At 60.2% G+C, this 16,161-nt stretch overlaps 2 protein-coding genes and 1 long non-coding RNA gene across 15 annotated transcripts in view; 2 read left to right on the top strand and 1 right to left on the bottom strand.

Moving 5' to 3' along the window:
- KLC1 (kinesin light chain 1) overlaps positions 1–3,986 on the top strand; it is a 72,955-nt gene extending 68,969 nt beyond the window's left edge. For 6 of the 9 annotated variants that reach the window (XM_023205718.2, XM_023205703.2, XM_023205712.2 and 3 more), the window contains 2 exons: positions 3,100–3,172; positions 3,630–3,979. In XM_023205718.2, coding sequence (XP_023061486.1) covers positions 3,100–3,171 — 72 coding nt within the window. In that variant the 3' untranslated portion in view covers position 3,172; positions 3,630–3,979. Of the gene's footprint in view, positions 1–3,099; positions 3,173–3,629 lie in introns of all 9 variants that reach the window. The other 3 variants (XM_026447514.2, XM_023205710.2, XM_023205707.3) reach the window with 1 other exon arrangement.
- Positions 133–16,156, bottom strand: XRCC3 (X-ray repair cross complementing 3). 5 transcript variants are annotated; one of them, XM_023205729.2, is made up of 9 exons: positions 16,127–16,156; positions 13,576–13,677; positions 13,145–13,356; positions 10,462–10,599; positions 8,939–9,151; positions 5,909–6,063; positions 1,821–2,033; positions 1,590–1,636; positions 133–1,470 (listed from the first exon to the last, which is right to left on the bottom strand). In XM_023205729.2, the coding sequence occupies exons 3-9, from the start codon at positions 13,197–13,199 to the stop codon at positions 1,251–1,253; spliced, it is 1,041 nt and encodes a 346-aa protein (XP_023061497.1). In that variant the 5' UTR covers positions 13,200–13,356; positions 13,576–13,677; positions 16,127–16,156; the 3' UTR covers positions 133–1,250. The 5 variants fall into 5 exon arrangements, with proteins under 5 accessions (XP_023061497.1, XP_023061498.1, XP_023061499.1 ...); XM_023205730.2 differs by having other exon boundaries at positions 13,145–13,292; XM_023205731.1 differs by having other exon boundaries at positions 13,145–13,231; positions 16,127–16,150.
- LOC111538333 lies at positions 12,768–14,972 on the top strand. Its single transcript, XR_004228980.1, has one exon. It is a non-coding gene; the product is annotated as an uncharacterized LOC111538333 (long non-coding RNA).
- Positions 16,157–16,161: the final 5 nt, after the last annotated feature.

Here is a 16,161-nt window from a genome sequence, read left to right as displayed (position 1 = left end):
TTCTGGGCCTCAATTCCCCTCCCTGCAAGTGGAGATGTAGTAACAGTACCTATCCTCAGGAGTTGTGAGGAGAACGTACTTCAATGTGCATAAATTACTTAGAGCAGTGCCTGGCAGACAGCAAGAAGCAGGTCCTGGAACTGCATCCATTTAACATTTATTTGTCAAAGGCCTGGTCGGTGCCAGGCAGCGCATGGAGGCACTGGGTGGGTGGGAATCAAGGGGGTCACCGCTCTGCCCATGGGGAGGCCACGCCACTCTGCCCGCTGGATGGATATTTCAGCATCTGCAGCCAGCTGTGTTCCCAAGAGGCTCTTTCTGGCCAGATGTAAGGCCTGGTCGCAGTGTGGGACTGGGTCTGCAGGTGGCCCTGCCAGGAGTCCTGCCATATCCCTACCAGAGTGCCGCCCAGCCACACCAGGGCTGAGCTGGACGCCCAGACCCCTGGGGCCAGGATACACTGGGACCCTCCTTCCTCTCAACCTCGGTTCCTCTTTCACCAGAACTGTGTTCCCAGGTGACTGACGAGCCTGTCACATGCCAGCCCCACGCTGCCCGCTCTCCTCTGTCTGGCTGTGGTGCTGGCACAGGCCACACTACTAGAGTCAAGGCAGTCCCCCCCCAACCCCAGGCTCTCCTGGACCCAGAAGCTGGAGGTCGGTGGGATACGCTTTCTCCACCTTGTACCACACTGAAGTTTTGTGGGGCACAATGTGTGCCGGGGTGGGGGCCCCAGGACCCAAGGACCCAGAGGTGGGTGAGGAGCTGCCTGCCTGCAGCCTCGCTGCGGCCTGAGTGGGTGGGGGAGTAAAGACAGCCCTGTGTGTAGGAGGGGAGACCTTCGTGGGCAGGGCCCCAAGGCTGAGGGGGTCTGAGGCCTCAGACGCGACCCAGGTGGGCTTCCAGGTGGACAGCAGAAGCAGGGGACTCCCAGGGAGTCACTGTAGGGACACCCCCAGGCCCCAGCCCTGAGAACCACCTGTCCCCAAGGACCAGCTCAGCGGTGGGGACCAGGTGCCCAGCAAGCCGGGCCTGTCCCCAGACCCAGGGAGAGGTGGAACAGCTCCCCCAGCTCAGGTGTGGGACTGTGGCCACCACCTTTGGCTGAGAAAGTGGAACCGCTGCCCTGGAAGAGCTCTGTCTGAACCAGGCTCCCAGCTGGGCCACGGCCAAGGCAGACAGCGTTTTCAAGGCGCAAGCCCCGTGTGTCGGGGCTTCTCAGGCAAGGCTGTTCTGCAGCTGCCGCCGTGTCAGTGGGACTGCGTCCCAGGTGTCCCTCGCACCCCTTCTGCACTGATCGTGTAGGAACAGGAGGAGGGGGGCAGGTGGGGGGCAAAGAGCACCCGCAGGGTCCGGGCTGGGCGGCCGAGGGCAGCCTCTTGCTCGCGGAGCCGCTCGGCCAGCAGTCTCACCAGGAGCTGGTTAGCCCAGGTTATACCAAGGGCTGGGGAAACACGCTCGTCCCAGAACCTGAGAAACAGGAAGCAGGCGAGCTGATGCTCAGAAGGCTTGGTGACCCCTGCCCACTTTGGCCCAGCTGTGCCCCTGGCACCTGCACAGAGGTGCACGCACCACATGGCTGCACTCACCCCAGCGGCCCGTGTGCTGCGCCCGGCTCCTCCATGGCCTCTGTCACCTGGAAGAGCACAGTCCAGGTCAGCTGCAACGGCTGCGGGCCTTCCCGACGGTCAGACACAGGCTGCTACCCGCAGGAGCCGGGGGCCACCGCACTGCCACCCGCCCCACCTCCAGACCGGCTCTGCTCTCGCATCCTGGCTAAAAGTACGAGCTCATGGGTGCACCCCTGCCTTGGTACCCACCTGGTTGATACACAGCACAGGGCTCTGGAAGGCACTGCTCAGCTCACGCAGCGCGGCCCCCAGGGACTGCAGACGCCTGGCCCTGGGGGTGGAGGCCTGGCTGTCAAATTCACAGCGGAATGGGGCCGCCACTGAGTCGATGACCACCAGGCGAGCCATGCCCCGAGACAGCAGAACGGGGACCTTCTTATTCACACATTCCAGCAAGGCGTCCTGTGGGGACAGGGCCATGGTGTATGCTGGCCAGCAGGCCCCCGTCCCCGGTGACCAGACCCTGTTTGGAGTGTCACTCGACCGTCTGACTCAAAACCTTCCTCCCCACCTGGGGCTGACAGTGCTGGCTCTACAGACCCCAAACTCTGAGCCCAATTCTGTATTTTTCTCAAAAAGTCTCCAACTATAGAAGCTTCAGGCTCACACAACTGGTTCCCTTGACTCCATGTCCTTCCTCTGGCCCTCCCAGGCAGTCACCCCTTGGCCATGCCAACACCGGCCTCTGCAGAGGCGTCCTTTGCCCAGGCTCCTGAGTCCTTGTGGGGGTCTGCTCTCCCTTCTGCCATGGTTTCACCCTCTCCCCCTATCAGGTCAGCAGCAACCAGCCCTCTTCTTCGGTGGCCCCATGCCAGGTGCTCAGACCACCCGGACCTGGCCACAGTGCCACCAAATCTAGCCCGTGGTGGCCATGATACCCTGGGCCACACCCTCTTCGGCCGCTCAGCAAGGCAGGGGCCTAATGCCCTTCAGGCGTTACTCAGGCGAGTCAGGCCTGGCCTGCCTCTGCCAAGGCGTGGGGCACTCTGGGAGACCATCTGGGGGTCAGGATGGGGCTGTAGGTGGAGACACCCTTAAGGCCAGTGCCTCCCGTGCACCCAGGCCTTAGCCCTGTGCTCTGAGTTGGCCTGGCCAAGGGGTGGAAACGGCCCTGTGCCCACCAGCTCCCAGGAGAGCTTCCAGGGGAGGGCTCCCCAGGGAAGGCAGGTGTCCTCGGCTTCCCTCTGGGTGCCGCTGTGGCCTGTGGGTGCCACGGCCATTGGCATGGCTGGCCTGGCCTCTGACCGCAGAGGTTGGTGAGCTGTGGTGATGGGGGAGGGTGGCACAACTGCTCCTGGCACCAAGCAGGGTAGTTCAGGTCCCATGGGCCTTGCCAGCAGCTCTCGCCAGAGCTGCCCCTAGGCTGCCCCTCAAATCCAAGGTCTGCAGCCACACACTGGTGTCACGCCTGGACCTCTGAAGACGCCCTGCACGCCCTGAGTGAAACTCGTCTGTGCTTCGTCTCCAGGGCGTCTCTGGCCGAGCCTCTTTTTGTGGAAAACGACAGCAGCAGCAGTGGCCTGGAAGATGCCACCGCTAACGTGAGTTCCACGGCCTGCAGCCCCAGGCAGCTGGGCCAGGGAGGGACTTCGCATGTGCAGGCACTGGGGAGACTGGGGATGGGCAAGTGGTGACTGCTGCTAGCTGCCCGGCTGCGCCTCCACGAGGGGCTTGGCTCAGAGAGCCCCACCCTCATGCAACCCAAGGCCCAGAGTAGCGGGGTGGGAACGGCACCAGGCTCTGCGTATGCAAGAGAAGGCTGTGTCCACACCCCTGGCCTTCCCCGTGCCAGATGCAGGCCTTTGGTGCTCCAGAGAGCAGAGACCAACGATGCACCGGTTCCCCATGACCCGTCGGCCCCAGGGAGGCTCACAACCAGCAACACCCTCTTCTCTAGGCAGACTCTGGGGGCTCCCCAGAGAACTGTTTTCAGAACAGAACTTAGTAACACTATCAGGTTTTGGCGGCCCAGCCCTGACCTTCTGTCTTCTCTTGCAGTGACCCCAACCTGGCCCCGCTCCAGGATGGGAGTGCCGAGTGTGGCCCGGAGCTGGCCCGGGACAGCCAGGGCAGCAGGGAGGGCCCCTGGCTGGGAGCCGCAGCGCTCACTCATTTCTCCTGCGTCTGTGTGCATGGGGCACGATACTAATGACCACACGGCTGGTGTGACCTTGGGAGTGGGGCTGAGGCTGGGCCTAGGCTGGTGCCCTGGTGCGGCGTGGCCTCTCCCAGGAGACTTGGGGCATGAGCTGGGCCCACAGCTCCCTTCCCATGTGTAACTTCCTCATGTTGTGTGCGATAATGTATTTTACTGTACATTTTTTTAAATTAAACGTTTATATGCCTTATGCTTTACTTCAAAGTTTTTTCTATAAGAACTCTTGGCCGGGCGCGGTGGCTCACGCCTGTAATCCCAGCACTTTGGGAGGCCAAGGCGGGCGGATCACGAGGTCAGGAGATCGAGACCATCCTGGCTAACACGGTGAAACCCCGTCTCTACTAAAAATACAAAAAATTAGCCGGGCGTGGTGGCGGGCGCCTGTAGTCCCAGCTGCTCAGGAGGCTGAGGCAGGAGAATGGCGTGAACCCGGGAGGCGGAGCTTGCAGTGAGCCAAGATTGCGCCACCGCACTCCAGCCTGGGCGACAAAGCGAGATTCCGTCTCAAAAAAAAAACAAAAAACTTTTAGAAGTGGGGGAAGGCTGGACGCGCACAGTGGCTCACGCCTGCAATCCCAGAACTTTGGAAGGCTGAGATAGGCAGATCACGAGGTCAGATCGAGACCATCCTGGCTACCACAGTGAAACCCCGTCTCTACTAAAGATACAAAAAATGAGCCGGGCGTAGTGGCAGGCACCTGTAGTCCCAGCTACTTGGGAGGCTGAGGCAGGAGAATAGCATGAACCCGGGAGGCAGAGCTTGAAGTGAGCCAAGGTCGCACCACTGCACTCCCGCCTGGGCGACACAGCGAGACTCCCATCTCAAAAAAAAAATAAAAAGAAGTGGGGGAAGGCCCGCCGGCTCTGCCAGACCACAGTCATGTCTAGGGTGGGCTGGACATGGCAGCTGCTCCCCCTGCACAGGGCGGAATTTCCTTATTTGCCTTTGGTCAGGGGTTTACTCCCAAACTTCCCATCTTTTCTTCTGCATCTTTTCTACTTCATCACTTCTCCCTCCTGGGATGATCTCTGTAAACTAAGTGCTGACAGCTCACAGCACTGCTGCCCCAGCTGCAGGGATGCGTCCCAGCCTCTCATGCCTGCTTCCTGGCTGCAGGACGGACTCCACTGGCCCCCCGTGAGTGGCCCGTGCTCTCTGGAAGGCCCTGCCATGGGTCCCTCCTCCAAGCCCAGCCAGTGTCTGCAGGGAAGCCAGCAGCCAGGCAGTGGTCAAGGATCTAAGGTCGCCTGTGTGAGCTGGAGGCCTGGCAGGCCTTGGCCAGGTGGAGCCCCTGTGCCTCCAGTGAGGGCCGTCTTCCCCTCAGAGGCAAGGGTGAAACCAACACAGCTCTCTCACCAGGGCAGCAGCCTGGAGAGCAGGTCCCACCCTTCTCAGGGCGGTGGTCTCCTAGGGCAGCTGGTCAGGGCTCCACAGCCCAGAGAAGGCCCTTGCCACCCACCTGGGGCTTCTCTTCCCCACTCTGTCTTCATGGGCAGGGTTGACAGATGGTGTACAGGCACCCAGTTACATCTGAGTTTCAGATCATGAAGAAAGTTGATCTGAATATGGGCATCCTCATTCTAGAACACGCTTCAAAGCTGCCTAAGATTCAGACGTAACTGGATGTCACAGCCTGCCGCCCTGCCCACCCGGCCCACAGCCACTCCTGGCCAGGATTTTGTTTGGCCAAACTGCCGTCAGGCTCCTGAGCCTCCTCCTAGGCCCATCTGTGCACGTCCTCGTGAAACCCAGTTCTGGCAATCCCTGCTGAGATGGTAGCAGGACCCCTGCCCTCCACATCCAGTCGCCCTCAGTAGCTGACTGGTCCATCCTCCACCGTCCCCAGGGGCAGTCTGATCCCCATGGCCCACCTTCAGCAAGGGTCCTGGCAAGACGCTTCAGCCAGAACCCCCTTCCCTGCCAGTTCCTCTCAGTCACTCTCCATCCTCTGACTCCACCTGCTCCTCGGACGTATACCCCTGTGACCCATGCCGTGTTCAGAGCTGAACCCCATCTCTCCCTGCCCCGCTGTGAGACCTCACTGCCGTGGTGCTTACCTGCCCCAGTAGTCCTGAACAGCTTGCCTTAGGGGTGTCACGGGGCTTCTCCCACACTCACCACATCGGCCACATGCTCGATGAAGATCTGGCTGCCAAATCGGAGCTTCTGAAGCAGCTCTCCAGGAACGTCAGTGCGCAGCCGCGGCTGCTGGGCCACGAGCTGCTGCAGGCGCTTGTGTGGGAAGGCGTCTTCCGTGCAGATGTAGACGGCTCCTGGGAAGCAAGAGTGCCTGATGTGCCCGGGGGCTCCAGACGGGCCTGTGACTGCCACACGCAGCAAGCGCAGATGTCTCCCACCATTTCCAACTCTGCCCCTCACAGGTTCTTTGCCCCTGGCCCAGGGAGGGAAGAGGCTGGTGTTGGTTCTCACCCTCCCACTGGCAGCCACCTCAGGCCCAGGTGACCCCTCAGGAGGAATACGGGCTGGGCCTCCACTTCCGACACCCAGGCAAGGACTTCCCCTGTCCCGGGCCCTGGGCTGGAATGGCCACAGATGGGGGGCCTCTCCTGCCCCACCCCGCCCCTCCTTCCCCCCGTACCCCTCCGTCCCCCCACTGCGGGGCAGGAAGCAAGGGGCAGCATCAGGGCAACGCCTTCTGGAAATGGCCCCTGAGCCCCGACACATGGCCACACTCGAGGCCCCCACTGAGCAAGTGTTTCCTCTCTTCCGCTTTCAAAGCTTCTGCAATTCAAACTGCCGGCTTGAAAAGACACGTGTTGGCGAGGATGTGGAGAAGGCGACCCGACCCCTGTGCGCTGCGGCTAGGAATGCAAAGTGGTGCAGCTCGGAAAACAGCCGGCACTTCCTTCAAGAGTTACACACAAATCACATGGCCCAGCGGCCACACTCCCAGGTAGACGCCCAAGAGAAAAAACGGCCAGGAACCCCGCCCCATTCTGTGTCAGAACTAAGCTTCTGAGAGGCATCTGGCCCACTTGGGGCCAGGGACGTACAAATACTGCTTGGGAGGCCACGTCTCTTGTGGCTGGTTCCCTTCCCCACCAGTGTCCCTAGCCGTGGCTGTGCCCCTAGTCAGGAGGCCACAGCAAGGTCGGGGCCCCGGGGTTCCTCCATCCTGTCGGCTGGAGAGGCTGGGCTGGAAGGCTCGGAAGCAGGTGGAAACGGTCAGACAGCCTGTTTTTGTTGGGGTGATGTATTGGGGGCTGCACAGCCATGGGGACATTGTGAAGCTGGCAGGAGGGTCGCTGTGGGCAGCCCAGCAGTGGGCAGGGCCCCAGCAGGCCTGGGAGAGCGTCATGCAGCTTAAGCACAGGACTCAGAATCACTCCACAGCCTGCCTGCCACTTTCTTTTCAAAATTAGGGTCTTTAGGCCGAGCGTGGTGGCTCACGCCTGTAATCCCAGCACTTTGGGAGGCTGAGACGGGCGGATCACGAGGTCAGGAGATCGAGACCATCCTGGCTAACAAGGTGAAACCCCGTTTCTACTAAAAAATACAAAAAACTAGCTGGGTGACGAGACGGGCGCCTGTAGTCCCAGCTACTCAGGAGGCTGAGGCAGGAGAATGATGTGAACCCGGGAGGCGGAGCTTGCAGTGAGTGGAGATCGCGCCCCTGCACTCCAGCCTGGGTGGCAGAGCAAGACTCCGTCTCAAAAAAAAAAAAAAAAAAAAAAAAAATTAGGGTCTTTAGATTGGACCTAGGAAAAGAAGTCATTTCCCCAGAAAAGCACATCTGAGCCCCAACCTTGCACATGGTCACGGCAGCTGCGGGGCCTCCTCCCTGCCCCCGGCCTGCAAGGCTGGACTGTGCTCTCTTCCCACAGCAGTCCCTGGGCTGGGCACAGCTGGGGGATTCAGGGAGGGTGTCCTAAGGCTTCCATGTCCCTGGGTAGCGGGGAGCGTGGGCGTCACTGAAAAGGCCAACGGGGTGGAAGCTCAGGGGGAGTCACTGCACAAATCAGATTTGCATGAAGCCTGGCACGGAGGATGCTGGAGAATGAGGGCGTTTCCTGTCCTGTTCCTGAGCACGCTTGAGTCCCACCTCCACCTCACAGCAGCTCTTCCATGAGGTAAGGGGGAGACTCCCATTTTCAAGGCCAATTCCTATCCTCCCGGCTTGTGGCTGTCTCCAGGCTCACCCCTGAGACCAGCTGCAGGGACTCAGGCACCTGACAGGAGGGCGCCCTCCCCTGGACTGCAGGGACAAAAGCGCCTGTGGCACGAACAGACCCCAGCCGGGCTCTCAGGAGACCCCTCGCCCTCCACCCAGCATGGAGGCTCAGGCAGGCACAGCACAGCCTTGGTCCCGGGGACGACGCTGGCCTGAGGGTGGCAGAGGTGAGGTTCCCAGCCACACTGCCGCTGGCAGGTCAGGCCTGTGAGGAGGTGGCTGGCGCAGCCTGTGGGTCCAGGGCCTGGGTCCCGCCCTGTGTGGGAAGTGAGCCTAGCAGGTACGCTCGAAGGCGCCACCGATGAAAAACGCTGCCACTCTGTGTTCACGTGGAGTTTAAGACAGTGTGGGAATCGCACGCTGACACCAGGGAATTGGGTTAAAAGGTAAGGAGCTACTAGGAAACACCTCTCCTACTCACAGCTTGTTTAAAACGACATGAGCTTTTAACACCGGAAGACCCAAGCAGGCATGCTCTGAACGCTTCAGCAATGCAGGGAACCCTTGTTTCACAGACAGAGCTACACAGGCTCATGGGGATGCACCAGGAGCATACCTGGCCTGGCGGCGGGGCACCCAGGAGAAAGGCCGTGCTGCCCTCCCTGTGCCGCTGGCTCTGTGGACTCCGGGCTTGGCAGCTGTGTGGAACCTGGGCCGGCATCGCTGTGCTCAGCCAGCGATCCCTGGGGGCCTAGCTCTGCTGAGGGCGGGCTGCAGGGCAGGCTGCCTGGTGGTGGGGTTCATACCCTCCCACCCCTCCTGCTGTCAGCTGAGCCCAGCCTCACTTCCCCTCCCTGTTCTGGAAGGAGCGAGGACAATCAGGACCAGAAGAAGGAGGGAGACGCAATGGTAGGAACGGTGCAAGAGGCGGCCACTGCCCCACCTCAACGGAAAGCCGTCCCAAACAGCAGGGGCCGCCCACCAGCCCAGACCCCGTGGAAGGGATGGCCACTCACCAGCCTCCAGGCCTCCGTGCTGCCGCGGAAACTGCACAGCCAGGCAGAGCTGCAGCGCCAGCTGAGTCTTCCCCACTGAGCTGCGTCCGGCCAGCTCGGTGATGCCGTCCAGGGGCAGGCCACCACGGAGGAGCGAGTCCAGCACCGGGCAGCCGAGGCTCAGGCGCTGGTGCTGGGCCGGGAACCGCTCCTTCTGCTGGTGCAGGTGCAGTGCTGCAGGGCAGGAATGGCGTCAGGCCTGGCTCTCCTGGGCCTGCGGGCAGAGCTGGGGACTGTGGGAGGCACGGCCAGCCTGCCTGTGCCAGGCGCAGTGTGGCTGGAGCAATGGGGCCCGTGGTCACCAGGGGTGGCAAGGTGCTGAGGGCAGGGAGGGGTGGCCCGGCCAGAAAGGGCGGGTGCACCTGAGACGCAGAGTCAGGGGGAGCCCCAGGGCCACCATCACATGCCCCCAGGGATCTCCCTATGGGGCAACTGCAGCACCAGACGCCTTCAGCCAAAGCTTCCAGAGAGCCCCCAGGTGCTCCCTAACAGCCTCTGTGTGAAGAAAAAGGCACAGCTCCATCCAGCTGGGATGCCCTGGGGTGCTGACCATTTCTGAGGCAGCTTTAATGGGCTCCTGCTCACGCACACATGTGCAGGCCCCGTGCCGTCAGTGCTCTGCGGGGGACACCGTTCTCGAGCAACGCGTTCCAGCCCCCCGGCTAAAAGGCCTTGGATGAGCCATTCGACACAGCCTTCTCCACGGCACCGAAGCCCCTCAAGGGGAGGCTCAAGGTGGGACACGCAGTGCAGGCTGCGCTCTTGGCCTGGGGCCCGGGCCGGGAGGAACAGCCTGTCCCTCGAGTCTGCACACTGCCTTGGGCATCCGGTCAGGTGGAGCAGGCCACCACGACTGTGAGGACTGCCCAGAGCCCTGCCCACGGCACTGTGTGTGTGGCCATGGCACCTGCCCACCATGGCAGGCCCAAGTTCAGCATGCCCCTTGGGGCCCGGGTCACTGAGCCACCTGCAGGGGAGGGAGGACCCTGCTCATGCCCGGACCCCGCTGCCCACTGGGGCCCGATCAGATGCAAGGATGGAAAGCTTGTCTGTCCAGGCGCATGGGGTTCACTGGGTACCTCCCTCTGCTGCCAAGACCTGGTTTCCCACACGTGGTGGTGGCACCACGGCCAGGGCCGCATCTCACACCATTCCCACCCTGCCAGGGCCTGAAGGGCTCTGGGTGCTGACTGCCAACTTCACCCCTGCGTCCTGCACCCCTCTCCTCTGGCCCACAGAGCAAGATCCCCAGGAGGCCTCACAGCCCCTCCGTGTCCACCTCACACATCTTCTGACCCAACGCTGTGACCATAGCCCCACGGTTGTAGGACAAGCAAGATGGCAACTCTGGGGCTTGAGCAGCTGCCACATGCCCTGAGGCTGGTCCCTGGGTGGAGTCTGCACAGCCCCACATCCTGCACCACAGCGATCATGATGCTGGAGCCACATGTCACCCCCGGTGGGAGGTGCCAGGACCCACCTACCTGTAAGGATGCTGCTTCCCCGCAGGTGTAAGGAGGCCGTTCTCAGCAGCTGCCAGACCTCGGGGCTGGAGAGGTTGGTCAGTCTCTTCAAGTCCGATCCAGAAAAGTGTAAAACCTCCTTTACTGATTTCAGTTTGGCTGAAATGACACAGATAAATTACAGGAAACTGACAGACTGTAGTAATGCAGGGTGACACAGCGACAAAAGGTGCTTTGTAAGAGCGCTGTGAGACCACCGTGCTTCCGATTCTGGGGACAAGGTGGGTAGGGACCAGATCCCCTGCTCCCTGGAAACCCTGGACAGAGTGTGGCTGACGCACGGGCAAGGGGAAAGGGCCGCTGGGCACCGCGCCCTGAGTCTTGGCACTCGTGAGGAGTAGAAGCCAGAAGATGGGGTCGGGCAGGTCCCAGGTGCTAAGAAGAAACGACAGGCACCCAGTTCCATGCCAGCTGGAGACAGTGCTCCAGAAAGGGGCAGCAAAAAAGCAACAGCGAGCTTTCCAGCACCCACCCGCCAGGCGCAGAGCCAGGCTGAGCCACGGTCAAGGACACGTGCCCTGGGGAGTGGAGCGCTGGGAGGGAAGCAGAGCCCAAGTCCAAACACTGGCTGTGCAGAGGGCAGTCAGGGCAGGGGCAGAGCAGTGCGAATCAGAACGGCGGCGGCATCAGTTACAGAGGCGCGGAGCCCCAGGACCTGCCATGTGGGGAGGCGGGCAAAGTTCATTTTGGACTCGGACAAGTGCATCGCTTTCTACTTTCAAACTCAGAGAAAGACGACAAATGCTGCAGACTGATCAGCCCATCAGGGAAGTGCGAGGAAGCGCACACGAGAGGGCGCAGCGGTGGACGAAGGGCCCCGCCCGGCCACGGAGACTCACACCCGCTACATCAGAACCCCCTCAACACGGGTGCGCCGAACGCTGCAGTGAAGACAACCATTGTCAGGCTGGAAAACAGTAACCACGGGTGGGAGCTTCAGAAAAGCCACACAGAAAACACAAGGAGATGGAGAGGTGGGGATGAAGAAAGCGCCCCTGGGTTTCACCAGATCCAGCGGAGACAGCTTCCCGTGGACAGGCTGCTCCAGAGGGCTCTGTGGGCCCTGAGGATTCGCCAGGATCGGGGCTCTGGTGGGGCGGCTCCCCCGATAAGTCTCACGGCCCCAGCCCCTTTCAGTTTCGAAGTCTGCAGGGACTTCTGGAAACATTGGTTTTTGAATGAGACACAGGTGAGAAAGGAACTCCCTGGCTGAGCCCATTCCCCTCCTCTGTCCCTGGTCTGCAAGCGTCGTGTCTGCAGCTGTGGCAGCGGCCGTGATCACAAGCCACCAACAGGAGGGTAAAAAGCAACAGCCAAGGATGGAAGGGCAGGACAGCGAGGCCCTGCCCAGTCACCAGGTCGCTGCAGCGGCTCCACGAGCACTCCCGCTTCTCGCCACAGACGGTGTGCTGAGGTTCACGTAGCTGAGGCCCTGGGAGACGGGGGAGGATGGAAGATGGAAGATGGAAGGAGGGTCCCTGGACAACAGCTGGGCTGCAGGCATGGAGAGCAGGGGCAGGGGCTGCACGTGGGGCCTGAGCTTTCAGCATTTGCTAACTCGGCGGAAAAAAGATGCTGTAAGAAAGAAAACGATCCCGCACACCCCACATTGTTGAACCACACCAGGTATGCACCGGTCACAACCCTGACAGCTGATGTCACCCAAACCAGGTTCTAACTATGGGCAGGGAGCTGGGGGAAGAGGAAGTTGGGGTGCGCAGCTGTGGGCACACTCAGTGGAAGTTGGGGTGCGCAGGTGTGGGCACACTCAGTGGAAGTTGGGGTGCGCAGGTGTAGGAAGTTGGGGTGCGCAGGTGTGGGCACACTCAGTGGAATTTGGGGTGCGCAGGTGTAGGAAGTTGGGGTGCGCAGGTGTAGGCACACTCAGTGGAAGTTGGGGTACGCAGGTGTAGGAAGTTGGGGTGCGCAGGTGTGGGCACACTCAGTCCTCACCGCCCCCAGTAGGAAGTCCATGGATAATCAGTAACACTGACAAATCAAACTTTACAACATAAACACATTTAGGAGCCCAGATGTAAACATTTTTAAAAAAATAACTAAAAGACGGCCAGGCGCAGTGGCTCACGCCTGTAATCCCAGCACTCTGGGAGGCCGAGATGGACGTATCACGAGGTCAGGAGATAGTGACCATCCTGGCTAACACGGTGAAATCCCATCTCTATTAAAAATACAAAAAACTAGCCGGGCGAGGTGGCGGGCGCCTGTAGTCCCAGCTACTCGTGAGGCTGAGGCAGGAGAATGGCGTGAACCTGGGAGGCGGAGCTTGCAGTGAGCTGAGATCACGCCACTGCACTCCAGCCTGGGCAACAGAGCGAGACTCCGTCTCAAAAAAAACAAAAAACAAAAAACAAAAAACTAAAAGACTTTATGTGGCTCCATTTTACCTTTTAGACAATATGCACGTATTACTTTGATAGAAATAAAAGTAACTGAAAGAAATCCATGCAGTTAAGAACACACACACACACACACACCTGAAAACCCCACAGTACATCCTACCCTCAGTGTAATAATCAGGGTAGGCAAAGGGAGGAAGGCTTAGCCCGCCAGCATTTTGCTAACCTGCCTTATGTAAAGTGCACAGACCCACCCACACCCCTTATGTAAACAGAAATAAATGTACCTTTCTTAATTGCAGCAATAATTCTGGGATTCAGGTCCAGCAGATCTAAATCCATTCTGTTGGTGGGCTGCCCGCCAGGATGAATAACTTCCCAGGAAAGACAGAACAATAGATGCAAATTCTGAAGCACCTGCCTTCAATTCAAAGCCTGTGGGAGGCACGCACCATGGAAGTGACAGCAGTCACCGTGTCCGTGTCACTGGGCTCTGTCACTGAGGGTGGAGGAGACTTCCCTGTAGAGGAAAGCTGTCTAGCTCTATCTAGGGCAACATGTCTGTAATTTACCTCTAAGAATTATTTAGCAGCTTAGAACCCATTCCAGACACTGATGCATTTGGAAAATCCCCCAAACCCACCACATTCACCCCCTGTGGAAAGTGCTAGAAATAAGAACATCCTCCTGCGGCAGGTGAGTGCCCTGCCCGACTCACCTCTCGGGGGCTCGGGGATGACCCACGCGTTTCTGGCTGACTTAACTGAGGCATCTCTTGCACTCTGCAGTTTAATTTCCTTTAAGCGTCTCCCTGGGGACTCTGGAAAGAGTGGGAAGGTGAGTCTGGGATTGGCAGAGTGCTCAGGGAATCCGAACATCGGTGGCCTCCAGCTGTCTCAGCAGCCAACAGCAGAAGACAGCTTCCAGGAGGAAGCCACTGTGGACCCCACCCAGCCTCTTCCGGGAAGGGAGCTGGCAGCCCTTCCACAGCCCGAGCCCGGCCCAGAGAGGGAGCAGCTCAGCTCTTCTCCTCTCCGGCCTCTGTGGGCTGCTCAGGGACTCAGCCCAGGATCACATAAGGCCTTTCCAACAGGCCACTCTACATCCCCTGTCGGCCTCCCAAATGGCAAGAACAAGAGTGTCCAGGGCACCAGGAAACCGGAAGGCAGCAGCCTCGAGGACCATGTCCCGCAGTGAGGCCCGGCGCCCTCAGCAGTAACCCAGCAGAGGAAAGGGCAGGCCGCGGACTTGGAGAAGGCTTTCCCTTGGACCACACAGAATGTGGCACTGGCCTGGATGCGATTACACTGGTCACTCCATGCCCATGCTCAGCCTGCTCAGGGCCAGGCGTGGAAAACAGACTGCAGGAGCCGCAGGCTGAGGCACGCCCCCAGGCACCCTGTGAGGCGGGCAGGGCAGGGAAGCTGGTGCTCCAGGATGCGTTTCCTGCCCACGCACCAGGCTCCCGGGGCCCCATGGCCTGTGGATTTTCTGAGCGGGGGACAGGGAGGTGCCCAGGCAGGCCTGACAGGAACTGGCGAGAAGCCGCCCTGGAGGGCCGGGTGCAGGCCAAGGCAGGGCGGGGGGGCACTGAAACCAGCTCCAAACTGCTGGCTGGCCAGAGTGAGGAAGTGAAGTTCCCCAGCACAGAAGGCAAATCAAAAAGGAATGCCACCTTCAGGGCAGGCACTACACTGCCAAAGGAGATGTGGCCTCGCCTGGCTCTGTGAGTTACTGACCTTGATTGCCGGACTGCAAAAATACAAATCAACTTGAAGGTTGGGCAGATGCTTTGAGACAAGCTATACCCTGCTGGCCTGGGAGCTGGTCCTTGGTCCCAGCCTCTCAGAGAGCTCCCGCTCTCACACTCTCCACTGCTATTAAGGCACACCCCGAACTCTAACCAGATCTCACTTTCCAGGGGCCTGCTCCATCCAGCGGAGCAACTGGACTCGGGCCACTCTGGCACTCGCCTCCCTGCGGCGAATGCACCCCATCCATGGAGGCCCTGCTTCCCTGCCAGGCGTCTTCACCTCCTCCCCTCTCCTCCCCTGAGCACTGTGAACCTGAGAAAAATTCCCTTTGACAATAAACTGTGTGATTCGTGGAATCATACTTTGGTCATCTCCTTATTTCCTCCACACACAAGGACCCCTGCAGCGCCAATGCCCACAGGAGAGGGCAGAGCCAGCCACACGGACCCCCACCTCACAGGCTTCAACGCGCTGGGTCACTTGAGCCCGGGAGTTCAAGACCAGCCTGGGCAGCACAGTAAGACCTATTCTCTACCAAAAAAAAAAAAGAGAGAGGAAAAGAAAAACAGCCGGGTGCCGTGGTGGTGCTTGCAGTTCCAGCTACTTGAGAGCCCCGGAGGCGGAGGCTGCACTAAGCCGTGATGGCGCCACTGCACTCCAGCCCAGGCGACAGAGTGAGACCGTTTAAAAAAAAAAAAAAACAATAAAAATTCACGCCTTGTAATGAGGAATTAAAGGCAGGATGAACAAACATTTTCTTCCTTTTTTTTTTTTTTTTTTTCCTTTTTGGGACCGGGTCTCTTTCTGTAGACCCGGCTGGTGTGCAGTAATGTGCTCTAGACTCACTGCAACCTCCGCCTCCCGGGTCCCGGTTCAAGCAATTCTCCTGTCTCAGTCTCCCAAGCAGCTGGGATTACAGGTACGTGCCATCATGGCCAGCTAATTTTTGTATTTTTAGTAGAGACGGGGTTTCACCATGTTGGCCAGGCTGGTCTTGAACTCCTGACCTCGTGATCCGCCCGCCTCAGCCTCCCAAAGTGCTGGGATTACAGGCGTGAGCCACCACGCCCGGCCTAAAGATTTTCTTTCCAAATCAAAGCATTAAAATAACTGTTCAGACCTCTCCCACATCGATGCCAGGCCAGCGTGGTCCCAGGCGGACGAACGAAGGCATCGAAGGCCGGGGGCGCAGCCGCGGGCCCACCTCGGCCTCCCCTGAGCAGACGCCTCCCCGCGTACACCGGGGGCCCCGGAGCCCGCCTTCCCCACCTTCCCCGCTCTGAGCGCACGCGGCCCTGCCCCGGGGAGGCGCCTGAACACCACCCGAGCTGCGGCGTGGCCCCCAGGGTGAGAGCTGCAGCCCCAGGCCCGCCTGCTCCCACCGGCTCGGGCATTGGAGACCTGCGGCCGTCCCCGCCCCACGACCCTGCCACACCCCTCACGCGTGTGGCCGCCCACGACCTCCGACCCCGCCGCCGCCTGGCACCGCAGCCTGGTTCCGCGGGTCTCACCTACCGCTGGCTCCGCACTCCTCTTCGCGCCGTCCTGCC

The sequence above is a fragment of the Piliocolobus tephrosceles genome, chromosome 6 (genome assembly GCF_002776525.5).
Source record: "Piliocolobus tephrosceles isolate RC106 chromosome 6, ASM277652v3, whole genome shotgun sequence".
Classification (NCBI taxonomy): domain Eukaryota; kingdom Metazoa; phylum Chordata; class Mammalia; order Primates; family Cercopithecidae; genus Piliocolobus; species Piliocolobus tephrosceles.
Note: the sequence above shows the minus strand (reverse complement) of the source record. Positions and strands in the feature narration are given on the sequence as shown.